Source organism: Anabrus simplex, chromosome 5 (assembly GCF_040414725.1).
Source record: "Anabrus simplex isolate iqAnaSimp1 chromosome 5, ASM4041472v1, whole genome shotgun sequence".
Lineage (NCBI taxonomy): Eukaryota > Metazoa > Arthropoda > Insecta > Orthoptera > Tettigoniidae > Anabrus > Anabrus simplex.
The window spans coordinates 402,409,549-402,427,657 of NC_090269.1; the positions used below are offsets into that span (position 1 = coordinate 402,409,549).

The following is an 18,109-nucleotide window of genomic DNA, read 5'->3' on the forward strand; positions in this document are numbered from 1 at the left end:
ATACATTTCTTAAAAAAAACCGTTTTTCTCAAGTGCACATTTTCGATAGGAGGATAACAAGAGAGTTATCAGTAATGGACCGTTTTACAGGCTCTCATTTTATTTGTGGTTGGGTTAAATGGTTTAACTAAACAGCCATTTTATTATTTTCGATAGAACAGATCGTCAACGACTGGTTTCATGAGTCTTCAGCCACGGTGCCACTCCCTGTTTCGGATGAACAACAACATGTAACCGAGAAATGGGGAGAATTACGCACAACTGCGGACCAGGAACTGTATCGTTCAATAAACTCTGTGATCTACCGCATTCTGTCTCGACTTTGTTCAGCTTTATCGTACTGCACGTTACTGCCACGTATTTTCGTAGAAGAATATCAGTTTGACATGCCGTATTAAACGTTTGAACACAGGCACGTAACTTCGCATAAATTCATGAAGGAATCGCGAAATCGATTACCAATTCCCGTGCGAAGAACGGGTACATAATTATGCTAGTTATCGTATAAAATAGTAGAGTGCTGGGATTTTGTACTGAGGAGAAGTTTCTCAACGCGCCAACAGACCTATTGACACAAATCTTGTATTTAATCAATCTCAAATGCTGGTTGACTGTGGTGATATTAAATTACACAACCTTGAACACGCGAGGGGAGTGCTTAAGAAGCTGCCGCTTCACAACCAGCGTGTATGTCTTCCGGGAATGCTGTCTTTCGTCTATCCTATCCGATCTCCCGTGCTCAAATTTTTCTCCTCTTCCGACCAGACAAAATTAGGTTTTCGAGGCTTGAAGAGCCCTGCTTTCCCGCCTATTCTCTTTCATTAACCCAGGCATGATAAACTGTTCTACCGTGACTGGTTTGATAGCTCTCCTGTAATCCATGCAACACAGTGAAAGGTGCGACAAGAAGATCGCATGTTGTGATGGCTGTGTTCGAAACAATACAAAAACAAATATTCAAAGAATTATGGATTCAAATCAAGAGCCACGGTGGCTTAGGCGGCAGTGCGTCGGCCTCTCACCACTGACTTCCGTGGTTCAAATCCCGTTCACACCATGAGAGATCTGTGCTGGACAGAGCAGAGGTGGGACATTTTTCTCCAGGTTTTCCCTGTCACTTTCCATTCCAACAAAACTCTCCCATATCATTTCATCTGTCAGTCATTAATCATTGCCCCAGAGAAAGGCGACAGGCTTCGGGAGCCGGCACAATTTCTCGCCGCTAGATGGGGCTTCATTCGTTCCATCCCTGACCCGGTCGAATGACTCGAAACAGGCTATGGACATGGATTCAAAACAATCGAAACAAAATAAGTGATATCGTAATTTCTTTCTTTCTTAATCTGTTTACCCTCCAGGGTTGGTTCTTCCCTCGGATTCAGCGACGGATCCTACCTCTACTCCCTCAAGGACAGTATCCTGGAGCGCGAGACTTCGGGTTGGGGGAATACAACTGGAGGATGACCAGTACCTCGCCCAGTCGGCCTCGCCTGTTATGCTGAACAAGGGCCTTGTTGGGGGATGTGAAGACTGGAAGGGATAGACAAGGAAGAGGGAAGAAAGCGGCCATGGTCTTAAGTTAGGTACCATCCCGGTAATTGCCTGGAGGAGAAGTTGGAAACCACAGAAAACCACTTCTAGGATGACTGAGGTGGGAATCAAACCCCCCTCAACTCAGTTGATCTCCCGAGGCTGAGTGGACCCCGTTCCAGCCCTCGTACCAGTTTTCAAATTTCGTGGCAGAGCCGGGAATCGAACCCAGGCCTCCGGGGTGGCAGCTAATCACTCTAATCACTACATCATAGGCGCGGACTCTATCATAATACATGAAAGAGAAAATTGAATTATTTCGTGTTTAATTTATTTATTTGTTTATTTATATACCGCGTGGAATGACCCCGCGTGTTAATGAGCTACGGGTAAGGAGCCACGCTCTGCATTCAGGAGACGAATGGGTTCGAACCCCGCCGTCCGCTGTCTTGAGAATTGTATTCTGTGGTTTCCTATTTCAACTCGTGGCAAATGTCGGTATGATACCTTACTTAAGGCCACGACCTCTCATGCAGCCCCTACAATTACATCTATATCCACAGAGAATATCCTCGCACAGCGGTACATGTAGTAGTTCACCCTCTCGGACACACTCTGCACTAAAAGCTAAACACCAAAGGTAATAGTTGTCATCCTTTACTTGTTTTAAGTAACTTAATGTACTGAATATGTTATTTGGTACTTGGTGACGAAGTCAAGGGAAAGTTGGGGCTCATGCTTTTCATTTGTCTCGGAGCTATGAATGTATGTTGGGGGCCCCGGATAAGCATTCCTGTTAATGTTTTCAATGGGCATCCGAAATTTCTCATGAGAAACTCAACCAGAAATCGGTTAAGCAATATGTTAGATATTTGAAAAGTAATTCACATCGTTGACAGACTTTCTGAATATAACAAAATATGCACCGTCAAAACTTATTCTTTGTTAATCAGAATTCTACGAGAGAAGATATAAATCGCCATTGTTTTAAGAACTGATGAACTCTAGTCTGTTGACAGACTTCGCAAAAGTGTAAAAGAACCTAACCATAACAGCTGCGTCTTTGAGGGAAGGTCTATGCATCCAATAGAAGGGGCATCTAGTTTACATTCCTCAGACCATTGTCCTTAATTGTTTTCAATGGCTAATCTGAATTCCTCAAAAGAAACTCGACCAGAGATTGGTTAAAGGGATCAATGCAGTCACTGTCGTTAGATACATTAAGATTCACAAGCAAACAGTAATTACCAAGAAACGTAACGGGACAGGTATTTCTAAATACAGATCAACCTGCAATTTATGCGTAGAAATTTAACCACATAGGCACATTTCATATGAACGTGCTTCAATAAAAAGGGCGGAGTTCAACACGGCACTGAACAATGAACGCTGCGAGTTCACGAGATCATACTAATATTATTATTTTGGTCGCCAACTAGCTCGATATAATTGGGGAACAAATTTAAAATAAGTTCGGTCACGAAAATATGCACCAAAAATAAAGTTCAGGCAAAAAATATGTTCATGAGGTCAGTAGTGTAATTCTTAAGTTTAAATTTCACTTCAAAGCGTGGATTACAAACATTATATCAATATTGTGGGTCGGATCCTCGGAAGTACTTGACTTTTACATAGATGTTAAAATCTTGGCAGATGCAAACATGAAACTTCATGGAACATACTGCTCATGCTTCGAGATGAATAGGGTAACTCCGTCCACCATCGTCGCCTCCTCCTCATTATTATTATTATTATTATTATTATTATTATTATTATTATTATTATTACACAAGGACCTCGTTTATCCGGCCCTCATTAATCCGGATCTCCGGTTTATCCGGATCGAAAATAATAAAAACTTATTTTTACTTGTACAGTATTTCTTTTACGCGGTCGATTCTTCTTGAATGTCTCTCCGCCAAGGTTAAGGACAGTAATTGGAAAAAAGTCGGCCGCGGTCTATCAAAGGTATCGTCTCGGCATTTGCCTGGAACTGAGAATGGGAAACCGTGGACTCTTCTGAGTTCCTTGACACATTTGCACACATTCCTGAATGCTCCGACGCAGATGTGAACGACGTAAATGACTTGTTGAAAAATGACTGTAATTCAGGCTACGGCATAATGACAGATGAATAAATGATTGCCTCTTGTTCCTCGGAAGGGAATGACAGAAGGGATGGTGAATTAGAAGATGAAACCGGCGCTCCATCAGAAGAAACAATGACTCATGGAGATGCAACATTGCAGATGGCCTATTTAGGATCCCAGACTGAAACCACACCGGCAGAACTGATGTTAGTAAAACGTCCTCGTGATAGTGCTGCGCGCAAACGCTATACAAATATAAAACAGAAAAAGCTCACACATTACTTAACAGAGTCGTAAATGTGAGGAAAGTGTTCTTATATTTGTTGTATAAATAAAGAAAGGTATTACTGTACAATACAATTACCTTAATATATAACATGTACTGTATTTGTTTTTTTAGTTTTTCCGGATTCTCCGGATTTTCGATAATCCGGATCAGTTCCGGTCCCACTTAATCCGGATAAACGGGGTTCTTGTGTATTATTGTACAATTTCATTATAGACTGTTATGCCTAACAGCGGTCAGTCTGCTTTATTAAACACCTCCGCATTCCTCTATTATTGTAACTAGCTCTTTGGCCACATTTGGTTCCATGCCCCTTATTTTTATATCATTAGAAACTGAGTCCAACCATCGTCGTCTTGATCTCCCTCTACTTCTCTTACCCTCCACTATTTTCCTAGGTAACATGTCCTCCTCCATTCGCCTCACATGACCCGACTAACGAAGCCGGTTTGTGTGTACAGCTTTATCAATCGAGTTCATTCCTAACTTAGCCTATATCTTCTCATTCCGAGTATTCTCCTGCCATTGTTTCCACCTGTTTGTACAGCTGGTTATGACATTATCAAAGAAATATGTCAAAGATCTTTTGTAAAATATATTTTATGAAATATATGATAGTGTAATGGAGGATTATTTTATAAAATGTCCTTTTATAAAATTTATTTTGTAAAATATTTGATATGTTAAATCCAAAATGGCGGATCGTAAGTTCAATTGGAACAAAACTGCTTATTTCCGAGTATGAAATGTTGTACGACACAAGACACCGGGAATATAAAAATGTACATTTAAGACAGCAAGTGTATTTAAGCATAGCGGAGGCGATAAATACTGTACAGGAAGGGTGCACAATTTTGGACGTGGAAAAAAAAAATGAATGGATAACATAGCCAGTATTTGGCTGAAAAACTAAAATTGAAAATAATGTTTAAACTATACATTATATTTCTTCCAATTCATTTAATTTTGATCATTGTAAGCGACTTCTTTTTTTCTTTAATAAGCCACGTGAGATAACCCAAAACAATGTGGGTTTTAAACTTGTAGTATGAACAAGCTGACAGCTGTAGAACGTGTGGTGTTCTCTCCTGTGATGGCTTAATTTAAAACATGTCGGTACATTTTATGATAATTTTTGTCATTACAATACAAGTAAAATCTAATAGTAGCCAAACGTGCACACAATAAATAAATTTACATATACCCCTGCTACCATTACAGCACGTACAAAGTCTCCACTACTTGCTGTGGTGCTATACTAACTGGTTAGCCGAGACGAACTACTTTTTGTGCGTATTTCCGCTAATAATTTTGTTGATAATTAAAAGAAAATAAAGGAAAGAATTAGCTGATAAGACATACGGGCTTGTAGAAATTGCTCTTTTAATTAATTCCTATAATTCCTAGTTTCAGCCGGCAAAAATGCGAATAAGTAAGTAAACTCGTGTCCTCATCCCGAGGTGATGCAGCTCTTTTCAGGCACATCCCCAATGGAGGTGAGCTATATGTACCATTTTAACCATATACCAGCCCTCCTGCCATTCTTAATTTTCTGGCAGTACCGGGAATCGAACCTGGGTCTCCAAGGACGACAGCTAATAACATTGATCGTTAGGCTACGGAGGCGGGCTGAAATGCGAATACAAATGTAATATATTCACCAAAAAGTGGGGTGGGGGGGCACTGCCTATCACACCCCCCTCCCTAATCACCGCTACTGTGCATATACCATCTTCCACTCAGAAGTTTGTGGGAACTGCTTGGTTGACTCGGACAGCCGCTGTGTTGCTCTGATCAAGACTCCGATAGAACGTAACCTTTTGACTTTGAAGATACCATCCAATAAACGATAAATTACAGTACAATTGCCGCCTTTGAACATTTAGTCACTTTTAGGTTGGATTGGACTAGCATCTTTGATGGAGTTCGCGTTCAATGTTCCCTGCATTACTTACCCTTTACACAACATTACCGTACAAAATAGTGACGATAAATCTGGACTGAAGCTCAGGCGGTAGATCGCTGGCATCCTGGTCCAAATCAATTGGTTCCATCCCGAAATTAAATCAAACTAGGGGTCTAAAACTGAAATTTAAACCTAAAATATAAAATAGAAAACAGAAGGACTACGGTCTTTTCAATTAGCACAGCTTCTCATTGTCAATGTAATTTCAATTTTCATTTTGATTTAAGCATTTCAATTAGAATCTACAGTGCTTATTCGTACTTGACTGAACTATGCTAATGTACAAGTTTTTTCTTTTTTTCTTTTTTTTTTGCTATTACTTTACGTCGCACTGACACAGATATGTCTTATGACGACGATGGGATAGGAAAGGCCTAGGAAGTGGAAGGAAGCGGCCGTGGCCTTAAGGTACAGCCCCGGCATTTGCCTGGGGTGAAAATGGGAAAACACGGAAAACCATCTTCAGGGGTGCCGACAATGGGGCTCGAACCCACTATCTCCCGATTACTGGATGCTGGCCGCACTTAAGCGACTGCAGCTATCGAGTTCGGTGTACAAGTTGTTTTAACATTTAGCTATTTAGGGTGTTGATCAAAAGAATTACGCACTGAAGAACGCTTCAAAAAGAGCGAAACAGGTATGTTTTAAAATAAATAATGTTTACTGATTAGCCGTCATAATATTAACTTTTATTTAAGATTGAACAGTACTTTCGTTTTCTATACACCTATATTAACTGCAAGGGGTCAACATCGAGATCATCAGCTCCAAAGTGGAGCATAGAATCCTGAATATTAAAATTATGTAAAACCAAGGGACGAAAATAGACGGAACATTTCCTGACAGAATATCGCATTTATCACTAACACTCAGAACACCGGCTCACAGCTGTCACAATACAAGCACTGCTGAGGTATCTGCAATTTACGCGAGTACAGTTTCCGTTGACAAACCATCAAACACCAATAAGCTTTCAAAACGACTTTTCCTCCCTTCAAACCAGCTCCCATTACGTTATTTTTTTAATTACATTATTTTGTAACTTAACTAGACCACAATAATAAATCTGCTAAGACAGGTTGAGGTTCAGGACCTACGACAACAATGTTCATCAATTTTTAATAACTATACAACGGATAATACGATAAAAGAATTTTACATGTCGCGAAACGACCTAAGATATTTTAAGAGGATGAGAAGAAACAGAGAAAATATTCAGATTATCTGCCTTTTATTATGCAATGCCTTCTAACAGCAATGAAGTTGCAGACATATCGAAGGATGTACATAGGTAAAACAAACACATTCGCCGGAACATTTGGAGAAAGTCTCCGCTGATGAAAGTCAAACAAAAGCATGCATGAATATGCAAAGACAGGAAATGAAACCTAGAACCCTGTAATTATAAAAAGAAAAGTTAGTCCGCTGAAATTCATGAGGTCACATATCTTGGAGACAATCTCTTGAATGTAGCAGCGACAGGAAATCTACTTGTAGTCAAGAGACCGATATTACGGAGAAACTGCATACCCTTCGGCATAGAGCTAACAACTATACCCCACCATGTGCCCAGATTACGTATAGTTCCCAGGGCCCTCATGGCCTGTACGGAGATGACTTTGCTTTACTTTATATACCCTTTTACTACAAGTGCAAGGAAAGGTCCAACCGATTTCAGCGAGCTTCAATGTACGTGTTGGGGAGACACTCAAAAGTAACTTATTTCTAAGGGTTTAGGTCAATACGCTTTCGTTTTCGGAAAATTGAGGACAAATGTCATGACGCAGGATCCGCTTCGGACCAAGTGGAGGTGCGAGAACACTAAAAGGCGAACACATTTTACTTAAACATGTCAGGACCGCAAGCTAATAATTTCTGGAAAATTGATAAATCCCCCGATTAGTAGACATCGTCAAATACGTACAACACATTTACACGACTAACCACCACAAAAACTCGTAGTAGTGAATACAATCCCTTCCTAAAGGGCTGACGTTCGGAAAAGCATATAGCTGTAAAACTAGGCTAAATCAATTCAAAGTGCCGTCCCCGGGTAGCTAGGAAAAGGTCAAGAGGAAGAAGAAAAAGACTACTATAAGATGTTTTTCGTCGCACCGACACAGATAGGTCTTATGGCAACGATAATGTAGAAAACGGCTAGGAGTGCGAAGGAAGAGGCCGTGGCCTTAAGTAAAGTTCAGCCCAGCATTTGCCTGGTGTAAAAACGGGAAACCACGGAAAACCATCTTCAGGGCTGTCGACAGTGGAGTTCGAACCCGAATGCAAGCTCACAGCTACACGACCAGCTCGCTCAGTCTTGCAGGCTGCGACGTGAAGTACTTGTTGATTGTGTTTTGAATTGTTAAGAGTGGTATAGTACTACTTGGTCATACCTGCAGATAACGGAGCTGTAGAGATAATATTTTCACTTCTAAATTTTCAGTGGTAGTACGAGCAAAATAAGCTCAAAGCTGAAAATGTAAAATTGTTGTTAACTGTACTGAACAACATGAAACATGCATCATGTGAACAGTGGGCCTACTATGGCAGCATTGTCTCTAAAATGGATTTTCTAAAAAAGTCCAAGCCAGTGAATAACATGTGAAATAAACCACTATACAGTCGAACCTCGATATCTCGAACCTCCATTATTCGAAATTTTAGTATCTCGAAGCCACTTACATTTTCCTACCGTTTGTCCCATTACTCTTCACTTGTATTTATTTCTCTATTACACGAATTTCTCGATTTCTCGAAGCAAACATTTCCTCCCTTGAAGCAAATAATAATAATAATAATAATAATAATAATAATAATAATAATAATAATAATAATAATAATAATAATAATAATAATAACTCTGTAACTCGAATTTTGTGCAACATTAACTGTGCAATTAGACATTTGTGGTTTGTTAGGAATAGTTAACAAGTAAAGAAAGGTTCACAGTGATGCCGGGAGCTAATATATGATGAGAACTGCAGAAGTAAAACTTCTAATGATCGGAGAACCGGCGAAGCCTCGCTATATCTCGGGTGTGAATTAATTACCGGTCACATACGAAAGCAACCCCCGAAGTAGCGGATGACAAGCTCCATTTACGAATCTCGGCTGCGTGGTATGACGAAAAGTTTCAGCGTGAAGGGAGGAAAGGTTAACAGTAACAAACAGAAGAGACTAACGGATTCTTTTTCAAAAGTGTTAACCGAGGCATGTTTCACTACTGTATGTTCTGTATCCTGTCTTCTAAAAGTTACTATAATAAGGATTTATAATTAAAGTGGTGCAATAAAATAGAGTTTGTACATTTTTAAATACTGTTAAAAGTAATGTATTCAGTACCGGGCGAATTGGCCGTGCGGTTAGGAGCGCGTAGCTGTGAGCTCGCATCCGGGAGATAGTAGGTTCGAACCCCACTGTCAGCAGTCCTGAAGATGGTTTACCGTGGTTTACCATTTTCACATCAGACAAATGCTGGGGCTGTACCTTAATTCAGGTCACGGCCGCTTCCTTCCCATTCCTAGGCCTTTCCGCTCCCATCGTCGCCGTAAGACCTATCTGTGTCGGTGCGACGTAAAGCAACTAGCAAAAAAAAAAAAGTATTCAGTATAAGCCCGTAGATACATATGATTCAATTATGTGTTATACAAGGCTCAAAAACGGCATTCTCTATATCTCGAAATTTCGATAAGTCAAATAAAATTTAGCTCCCGAAGTGATTCGAGATGTCGAGGTATATGAATTCGCCCAGTTTTTAAACTTTACAGTACGGTAATCACGTACCTGTGCCTCATCCAGCACTGGTGAAGCTACTGGTTCTGTTGGAGTAGAACTGAAAACGTTATCATAAATCATCACTTAATATTTTCCCCGTTTCTGCTTCCATGCGATGCATATCGATTACTGGAATGTAACGATTGCTAGAATGTAAAGATTACAATTTTATTTGGAGAAGTAAAATAAGAGTAAAAACTGCATTTTGTAAAACGTACCGATTACAAGTAAAATGTACTAAAAACGTACTCGTTACAATTCGATTACTTTTAGTCAATTACTTCCCAAAACAACGAGGCCCAATATAGTTGAAGATAATTATGGCCTTGATCTCGGACTAGCCTATGCCGGCAGTGAATGGAGCTGGGCAGCCTTGTGAGCAACAACCGGAGCGGCTCGTAAGGCGAAAGTGACTGAGCGCCGGTCTCTTGACCAGTCGCTTGTGCCGCTACACTTCACAGCCATTACTACACTTACGTAAGAACAAACACAGTGCAATCTGCAAGGTCGACTACGTTCAACATGAGGGAGCACACACCAGCGATACGAGCAGTATAATTTAATTATTTTACAAAAAAACACAACATATAAAATACAGCAACAAGAAGTCTGAAAATGAAATTATTTATAAAGTTATTTCAGTTTCAATAAACGACCTGCTCAATGGATAAATAGCGTGGTGACCCTCAGTCGAAGGGGTCCCGGCTTCGATTTTCGGCCGGGTCGGCAATTTTAACCTTCACTGATTATTTCTTTTTACGTCGCACGAACACAGATATGTCTTATGGCGACGATGGGCTAGGAGTGGGAAGGAACCGACCGTGGCCTTAATTAAGGTATGCATGTGCCTGGTGTAAAGATGGGGAACTACGGAAAGCTATCTTCGGAGCTGCTGACAGTAAGGTTCGAACCCACTATCTCCTGCATGCAAGTTCACAGCTTCACAGCTGCATACTCCTAACCACACGGCCAACTCGCTGGATCCTTGTTGTTTCCTCTTCCATTCTTTCCAGAATTCCTTCATCATTGCACTACGCTTTATTCTTCTCTCTTCAGACCACTATGGACCGGGTTTCCTTTTCCTTCTTCCTTGGAATCCTTCCATTCTTAAAAATGTTATTTTTTTAAATCTCTCTTTCTATAGTTTCCTCTTATGTTATTCCTCTCTAAATCTTTCTTGACCTCTTGTATCTTGTTGACTTTTCCACCAAAAGGTACTTTAATATCTGTTTCATCAATCTGTTATCATCCATTCTATTGTACAGATACGAATGTCAAAAAAATAGCAATCTCCTTTTTTCTTATTGTTTCTCTTATATTTTCTATGTTCTGGTATATTTCCTTATTACTTCTTAATTTCTATTGTTCTGTTGTTTTCACTGGACCTGAGGTTTTTCTCATGATTCTTCTTTTTAGGACTTCCAGTTTATCTAAACAATAATTCAACACTAAACATTCTCTTGCATAAAGACATTCTGGTTTCACCAGTATAGTATATTGAAAATGAAAATGAAAACCTACAACCTGTTTTCCAGTCTTTGACCGGTTCAGGGATGTAATGAATGAACCATATATAGGCTGTTATTACAATGGGGTCGCCACTCCCAAGGTGATTTATTAATGATTGATAATGGAGAGTGTTATTGGAGTGAAAGATGACAGGGAAAACCGGAGTACCCGGAGAAAAATCTGTCCCGCCTCCGCTTTGTCCAGCACAAATCTCACATGGAGTGACCGGGATTTGAACCACGGTATCCAGCGGTGATAGGCCGACGCGCTGCCGTCTGAGCCACGAAGGCTCTCGTAGTGTATTGTAGTGCCTTATTTTAAGATTTTTAGATAAGAATTTCTTGTAAAAATTCTTAGTGATGTAATGTGATCTTTCCATCTTGTGTAACCTTTCTTCTACAGCAGATTATTCTTCTTTATTCGTATCGGCCTACTAAAGACCACGTTATTTCAGCTGTCTTCTCTGGGCTTTGATCTTTGTCCAGTATTCCCCCATTCGTTGCCGGTGTTGCTTTTTTCTTTCCTCCGTCCACGTCTTTCTCGTCTTCAACTTTGGCCTATCTTGAAAACCCCGGTGGTGTTTTAGTTTCCTCCTGAGTGGGTTGCGTTTTTGTATATCTTCATACGTGATCCCCATCTCCTGTAGGTCCCTTTCCACCTCTTTGAACCAAGTTGGCTGGGTCTTCTTATCTTTAAAATAGCTAAGATCTGGTTCGATAATAGTGTGGGTTTCAGCCTTAGCAAGTGGCCATAAAATGCAATTCTCCTTCTCCGCACGACATCAGAGATCTTCTGGACATGAGTATACAGCTCACAGTTATGTTGACGTCTATATTCATTGTTTTCTTTAATTGGGCCAAGAATTTTCCTTAAGATCTTTCTCTCTTTAGTTTCCAATTTTTTATCAGGCCTTTCTTGTTCATAGCAGATTATTATTATTATTATTATTATTATTATTATTATTATTATTATTATTATTATTGTACAACATACTTCTCATTTGGGATTTTCAAAGTTTTTACAGCAAATGTATGGTTATTGATGGATACCACTCTTACTGTCCTTCCTTAATAAAAATAAATGTACAAAAATATGGAATGTATTCATATTCTGAAAGCCAACATTTCTTTTCTGTTTGCAGGATGGTTCGCAACAGTAAGTGGCTCGTGTTAGCCATGTGCTTGGCCGCAGTAGGAGCAGTCGTGCTTCCTCGTCCTCCAGCCCCACGAGAGGAGCTTGTGACATCTAGTGAACTGCCCAAGCAAATTCCACCACCACCACAACCACCTGCCCACAGTTCTACACCGCAGTATCACGTGGACGACCAGCCTGTCGGTCTCAAACTTCTGTGGGTGACCAGACACCACAACAATGTGGCACGTGGTGCTAGCTCTACAGTGTACAGCAAGCGGAAGCCATATGCCCACAGGACGGACCTTATGCCCAATATGGTGTAGTATGATCTCAAACTAGTGCAAGACAATGAAGAACTACATAGTTTCTATTCAGACTGTTAGAATATATTCAGCAGGCAAAGATAAAAGACAAATTCTGTAATACAAAAATACAGTATCAATTTGAGGATGAATTCAGGGAGAGAAAAGGACTCTACATATTCATCCGACTCATCTATCAAAAGATAATTATGAATGTTGGTCAGATCAGGGTTATTTGTAAGTGCCTTGAGGACTAATAGGTTACTTGACAAAATAAAATGAAGTGAATTTAGAGAGATGATTTGAGAAAGTTGATAAAAAAATAATTCTGTGAGCATTATTTTTGTAGTTAGTTTTATAACCTTAATTTACTGAAGATTAAACTTCAAGTTGAAGATACAACAGACTGAAAAGTCATGCTGCTGTTGTGTATGACGAATAGTGTAGAGTACAAGCAGCATTGTAAATTTATTTATACTGTTTCACACATTTATTTTCTTGACAAGGAAAGGAAATTATTGGCAATGAGAGGCAATAGTACACAGGATCCTAAAAACTAAACAAAATTAAATTCCCTATATTTTTTTAAAACTGCTGTGGTCCTTTAACCACTATGACTGCCTCTTCAATTAAAAATATGTTTAAATGGTCAATTTACATATGTTTTTTATTAGTATTAAGAACAGTACATTTTACTCTAGTCCTACATAAATGACAGAACGTATGAAAGCTACGACCCTTGATCCATTCTTGGCGACTTTCACTGATCTTCAATAGTTACTATGGAGAAAGAAGATATCTGGATTCTGAAGGTCAAAATCTATGCAATTTTAAATATCTACTATGAGTAGAAGGTCTAGTCTTCATCAAACAATTTAATACCACAATATTCATATGCTACACCAAGTTAAATATGATGCACTGAAAACAGCACGATTCCCGGTGGTGAATTGTTTCGGAGGCTATAGACACATTTAGTCACTAGTCTCAAGTCCTTGGCTATGACTGGACACTGTCTGATAAAAATCTATGTGGTTAGTTCCTCCATGATCAATCTACATAATGGAGGTTCCCAACTGGTCTTCAAAAGCTGAGATATGACCTAGCAGACCACACTAAGGCATTAATTCTTGTTAGAGCCAGAAAATGAAGCTGTGGATTCTATTTTCTTATTTAAATTGTTTTCTCTAACTCCTAGATCAGGGGTGTAAATGAATTACTTCCTATATCACTGGAAACTTCTAAGATGGCATGCAACTCCCCTTGTCAAAGAAGTTGTCTGGTTTTGTCCAATGAAGCAGATGATTCTGCCTACAGATTGTGCATGCAAAGGAACTTCACAAAGAAGCATTTAGAATACACAATAGATTTGCAGAATATGGAATATTTTCTATACTAACACATTTACAACAAAACTGATGAACATTATTTTATTTTACTTATTTTAGGTGTTCTCTACATTTTTAATACCCCTTTCAGATCCTACCCACATGCATGTGTAGGTCAGGAGGATCACTTGTAGAACACATCTATGTATGCTTCGCTCTCTCTGTTTCAACTGTTTAATATTTAGTAATCGTCAAGGAGTCGTAGCACTTGGTAGTGAAATGTTGATGTGTATCTGACCCTTTCAACAGATGAAAATGATTTCAAAAGTGTCCGGCAGTAGAGTATGCAATATGTTATGTGACTGTTAAATAAACTGCATAATGAGATGTATTTGAGTCTTTAAAAGAATGCAAACAAATCTAGAAAATCTCATAAAGAGAAGTACAGGTATGTGTCACAGTTACAACTGAAAGACTTAATCAATATGAGCCATTTAATTGTTAAAATTAACCTATTATAAAGGCAAAGAAATTTATAAAATTAACAGTTATGGTCCACATCACACAAATATGTCAGTCATAAATTTGTGTTAATAATTGTGTTAAAATTTTGTTTATATTTTTCTGGTAATTTATCTTCTTTTTCAGCATGCAAAAACATAGAAATTTTTCTTGAATTGTACACTAGGATTTGGAAGGGATAATCTGAAATTCCCTCTCAAGTAAACACAGTGATAATTATAAACTGTAAAAAATAAAGCTTTCCTTAGTGACCACTGCACCAGCCTGCTTTGTATCTCATCAAAGGTGTATGAGGACAAAATGAGAGAGATGTAACAAAAACAGTTGTTATAATGTACATTTGTAAAATATTTCTGTCTATTGTGCTATTATGAATATAAAGCAAAGAAAGAGCTTTCCTTTTATATATTTATACTCTGTAATTTTTATGTTATGAAAATTTAAAACAAACCGAGACAACTTGAAAAGTTCTGCTTAAAAGTAACCTCTCCTCTCATTTCAGCAAACCCAACGAGGCAACCTAAATTGGAGTTTACTTGAAACACGAGCCTGTCTCTTCTTCTCCTCCAGAAACTAACTTGCAGTAACCTAACTCAGAGACTGTTTTGATGCAGTTTCCATGCCATCCTATCCTGAACTAACCTTTCCATTTCTACATAACTACTACATCCTACATCTACTCTACTCTGCCTACAGATCTTATCACTACACTTCCCTCAAAAACCAACTAAACAAATCATGGATGTGTCAAAATCATTGTATCATTGTATCATTGTATCCCTCCTGGTCAAATTTCACCAAATTGTTCTCCTCTCACCAACTCAATTCACTATTCAAAACAAATTTTCAACTTATTAGAATATTATTTAGTTCTTCTTTAGGATTGAACCATGCTGTTGCTTTCTGTAATTTGCATACAGTTTGCTGATGTTTCAAACAGACTGCACCGGCAACTATGTACAACATAGACGGCAACCTGCAGCTTTGGCTGAGCGGTGTCATTCTGTCTTTTTTTTTTTTTTTTTTTTACAATCTGCTTTACGTCGCATCGACACGGATAGGTCTTATGGCGACAATGGGATAGGAAAGGGCTAGGAGTTGGAAGGAAGCAGCCATGGCCTTAATTAAGGTACAGCACCAGCATTTGCCTGGTGTGAAAATGGGAAACCACGGAAAACCATCTTCAGGGCTGCCGACAGTGGGGTTTGAACCCACTATCTTCCAAATACTAGATACTGGCCGCACTTAAACAACTGCAGCTGTCAAGCTCGGTACACTGCAATATTAGGCAGCTGAAATACCCCTATTAAATGTTAAACATTAATTCACTGAAACCATCTATTCAATACTGGTTGAGTCTTTTGACTATAACAATGTCTTAAGTTTGAGTATGGTACATGTTTCGCCTGGCATTGCAGGGTTTATCAGCCATTAATTCTATCTCCAAGTCAGAGCTCTGAGTGGATGCTATTTTAGGATTAATCATAGTCAATATTATTTATATAACAGTGCACAGGAGTGATCAAGCCATCCATGTTTTAAAGTTCTAATGTGACATTCTACTCTTGTTCACATTTTTAAAGGAAATATATTGACTGTTAACTTTCATAATGTCGGTAATGAGAACGGCTTGATGCAATTGGGATTAATCATCTGTACATTTTTACAACTTATTGGAGATTAACATGTGCTAGAACTATTCTTAAAAACTATTTTTACACAATTTACATAATATATTCAAACAAAAAATACAAAAATTACAAAATATCAGAACTTGGACCTCCAAAACATCTACAGAGTTACTACAAGCTACAGACTTATGGTACATTTTAGAACTGAACTGGTCGAACTTGTCTTGAAGTTTCAATGGGATGTCTTACTCATATCCTGTTAAATGGAGAAAATGCTGATACTGGGATGGCATTGTAGTCTATTAAAGTCATAGCATTTAAATATTCTTTTTATATTTGTAGGGCATTGAAACATGTTCAGCTTATTGTTTTTTGGGGAGGCCTAAATATTCTATAGATCAGCATCACTTCTTAGAAGAATGATGCTTTATGACATTGTTATAAAGACTCAACCAGTATTGAATAGGTGGTTTCAATAAATTAATGTTTAACCTTTAATAACTGAACTTCAATACGGTCAATATGAAAATAATCACTTGTAATGAAATACCTCTATTCGATCCGAGGTAATCAAGTCTCCCCACACAGCTGAATCAACTATGAGAGATGGCTCATTCTTGGATGCCTGGATGCCTGCCCACAGCTGCGCGCCCCTAACTGCACAACCAGCTCGCCTGGTCTGTATGGTGCTGAGGAAACTCTGGGCATTAGCTATAAACTTACTGTTCCCATTATGCACCTGACTCATGAACAATGGCATTAGCTTTTTAAACTCTTAGCATTAATCAATCATCTGAGTAAGACTGTCTATCCCTGAGTTTCAGCCACCCTGCAGGCTCGTAGTAAATTGTTAAATGACAACCTTTACTAAACCTGAAGACTAATTGTATACATTACATGCATTCTGAACTAGCTAGAGCTTCATATTATATTTCTCTGAAATATTGCTGTAGATTACGGCGCCATAATCCAACATATGGTTAAAGAAGAATATCCTGGTTACAAATTATCAGAACTTGGACCTCCAAAACATCTACAGAGTTACTACAAGCTACAAGTGACAAGAGACAGAGTAAAGGGAAAATTGGCAGAACACCAGTATGGATTCAGAAGAGGCAGGTCCACATTTGACCCAATATTTACATTGTATGGAAAGGACATGGTAGTAACGTTTCTAGATATTGAAAAGGCGTATGACAATATCCCAAGGAATTTGGTATGGAAAACATAACACAGGCACAGATTGGGAATGAAACAATGCAGATGGTAATAGCATTGTACCAAAATTGCAAAAGCTGTGTTAGAACCAAAGTGGGTCAAACTGAATGGTTCAGAATTGAAACAGGCTTAAGACAGGGAAGTGTATTGTCTTCCTTACTCTTCATTCTCATCATGGATAGAATTCTACATAATGTCAAGGAGAAGATGATGGGCGAGCAAATAAAGTCTATGCTCTTTGCTGATGACATTGTAGTTTGGGGAGATAATAAAGAGGAAGTACAGATACAGGTTGATATATGGAATGAGGAGACAAGAAATTTTGGAATGAAGATTAGTACTGCGAAAAGCAAAACTTTGATCATGACGAGAGATGACAGAAAATCCATGGGAGTGATAAAAATAGGAAATGAACCTCTTGAAGTAGTGAAAAATATTAAATATTTTGGTAGCACGATGTCACAAGATGGAAATTTGGATGGAGAAATTGAGCTAAGTTTCTACCAGTGTGCGAGAGACATTATATGGAACTAAGATGTGTCAATGAAGTGCAAGAAGGTTTTATATTCGTCCTATTATAAGCCTACACTGACCTATGTTTCAGCAGCCTGCACGTTGACTAAGTGGAACCAAAGTAAGTTACAAGCAGCTGAAATGAGGTTCTTGAGGAGCATACAGGGAAATACAAGACGAGATAGATTATGAAATGAGAAAATAAGGAGAAGCATGGGAGTGGGAACTTCAAGAAGAGATTGATATAGCAAAGCTAAAATGGTTTGGACACATGATAAGAATGCCAGGAAAGAGGATACTAAAGAG

General features: G+C 38.7%; 2 protein-coding genes across 2 annotated transcripts in view; one reads left to right on the forward strand and one right to left on the reverse strand.

The window, feature by feature from the left end:
• LOC137500933 (uncharacterized) overlaps positions 1-14,900 on the forward strand; it is a 124,983-nt gene extending 110,083 nt beyond the window's left edge. The window contains exon 3 of the mRNA XM_068227690.1: positions 12,297-14,900. Within this exon, the coding sequence (XP_068083791.1) occupies positions 12,298-12,612 (315 nt within the window). The 5' untranslated portion in view covers position 12,297 and the 3' untranslated portion in view covers positions 12,613-14,900. The remainder of the gene's footprint in view (positions 1-12,296) is intronic.
• The window catches only part of LOC136874177 (unconventional myosin-Ie), a 458,144-nt gene that overhangs the window by 321,301 nt on the left and 118,734 nt on the right, over positions 1-18,109 (reverse strand). The gene's annotated exons all lie outside the window — the stretch shown is intronic.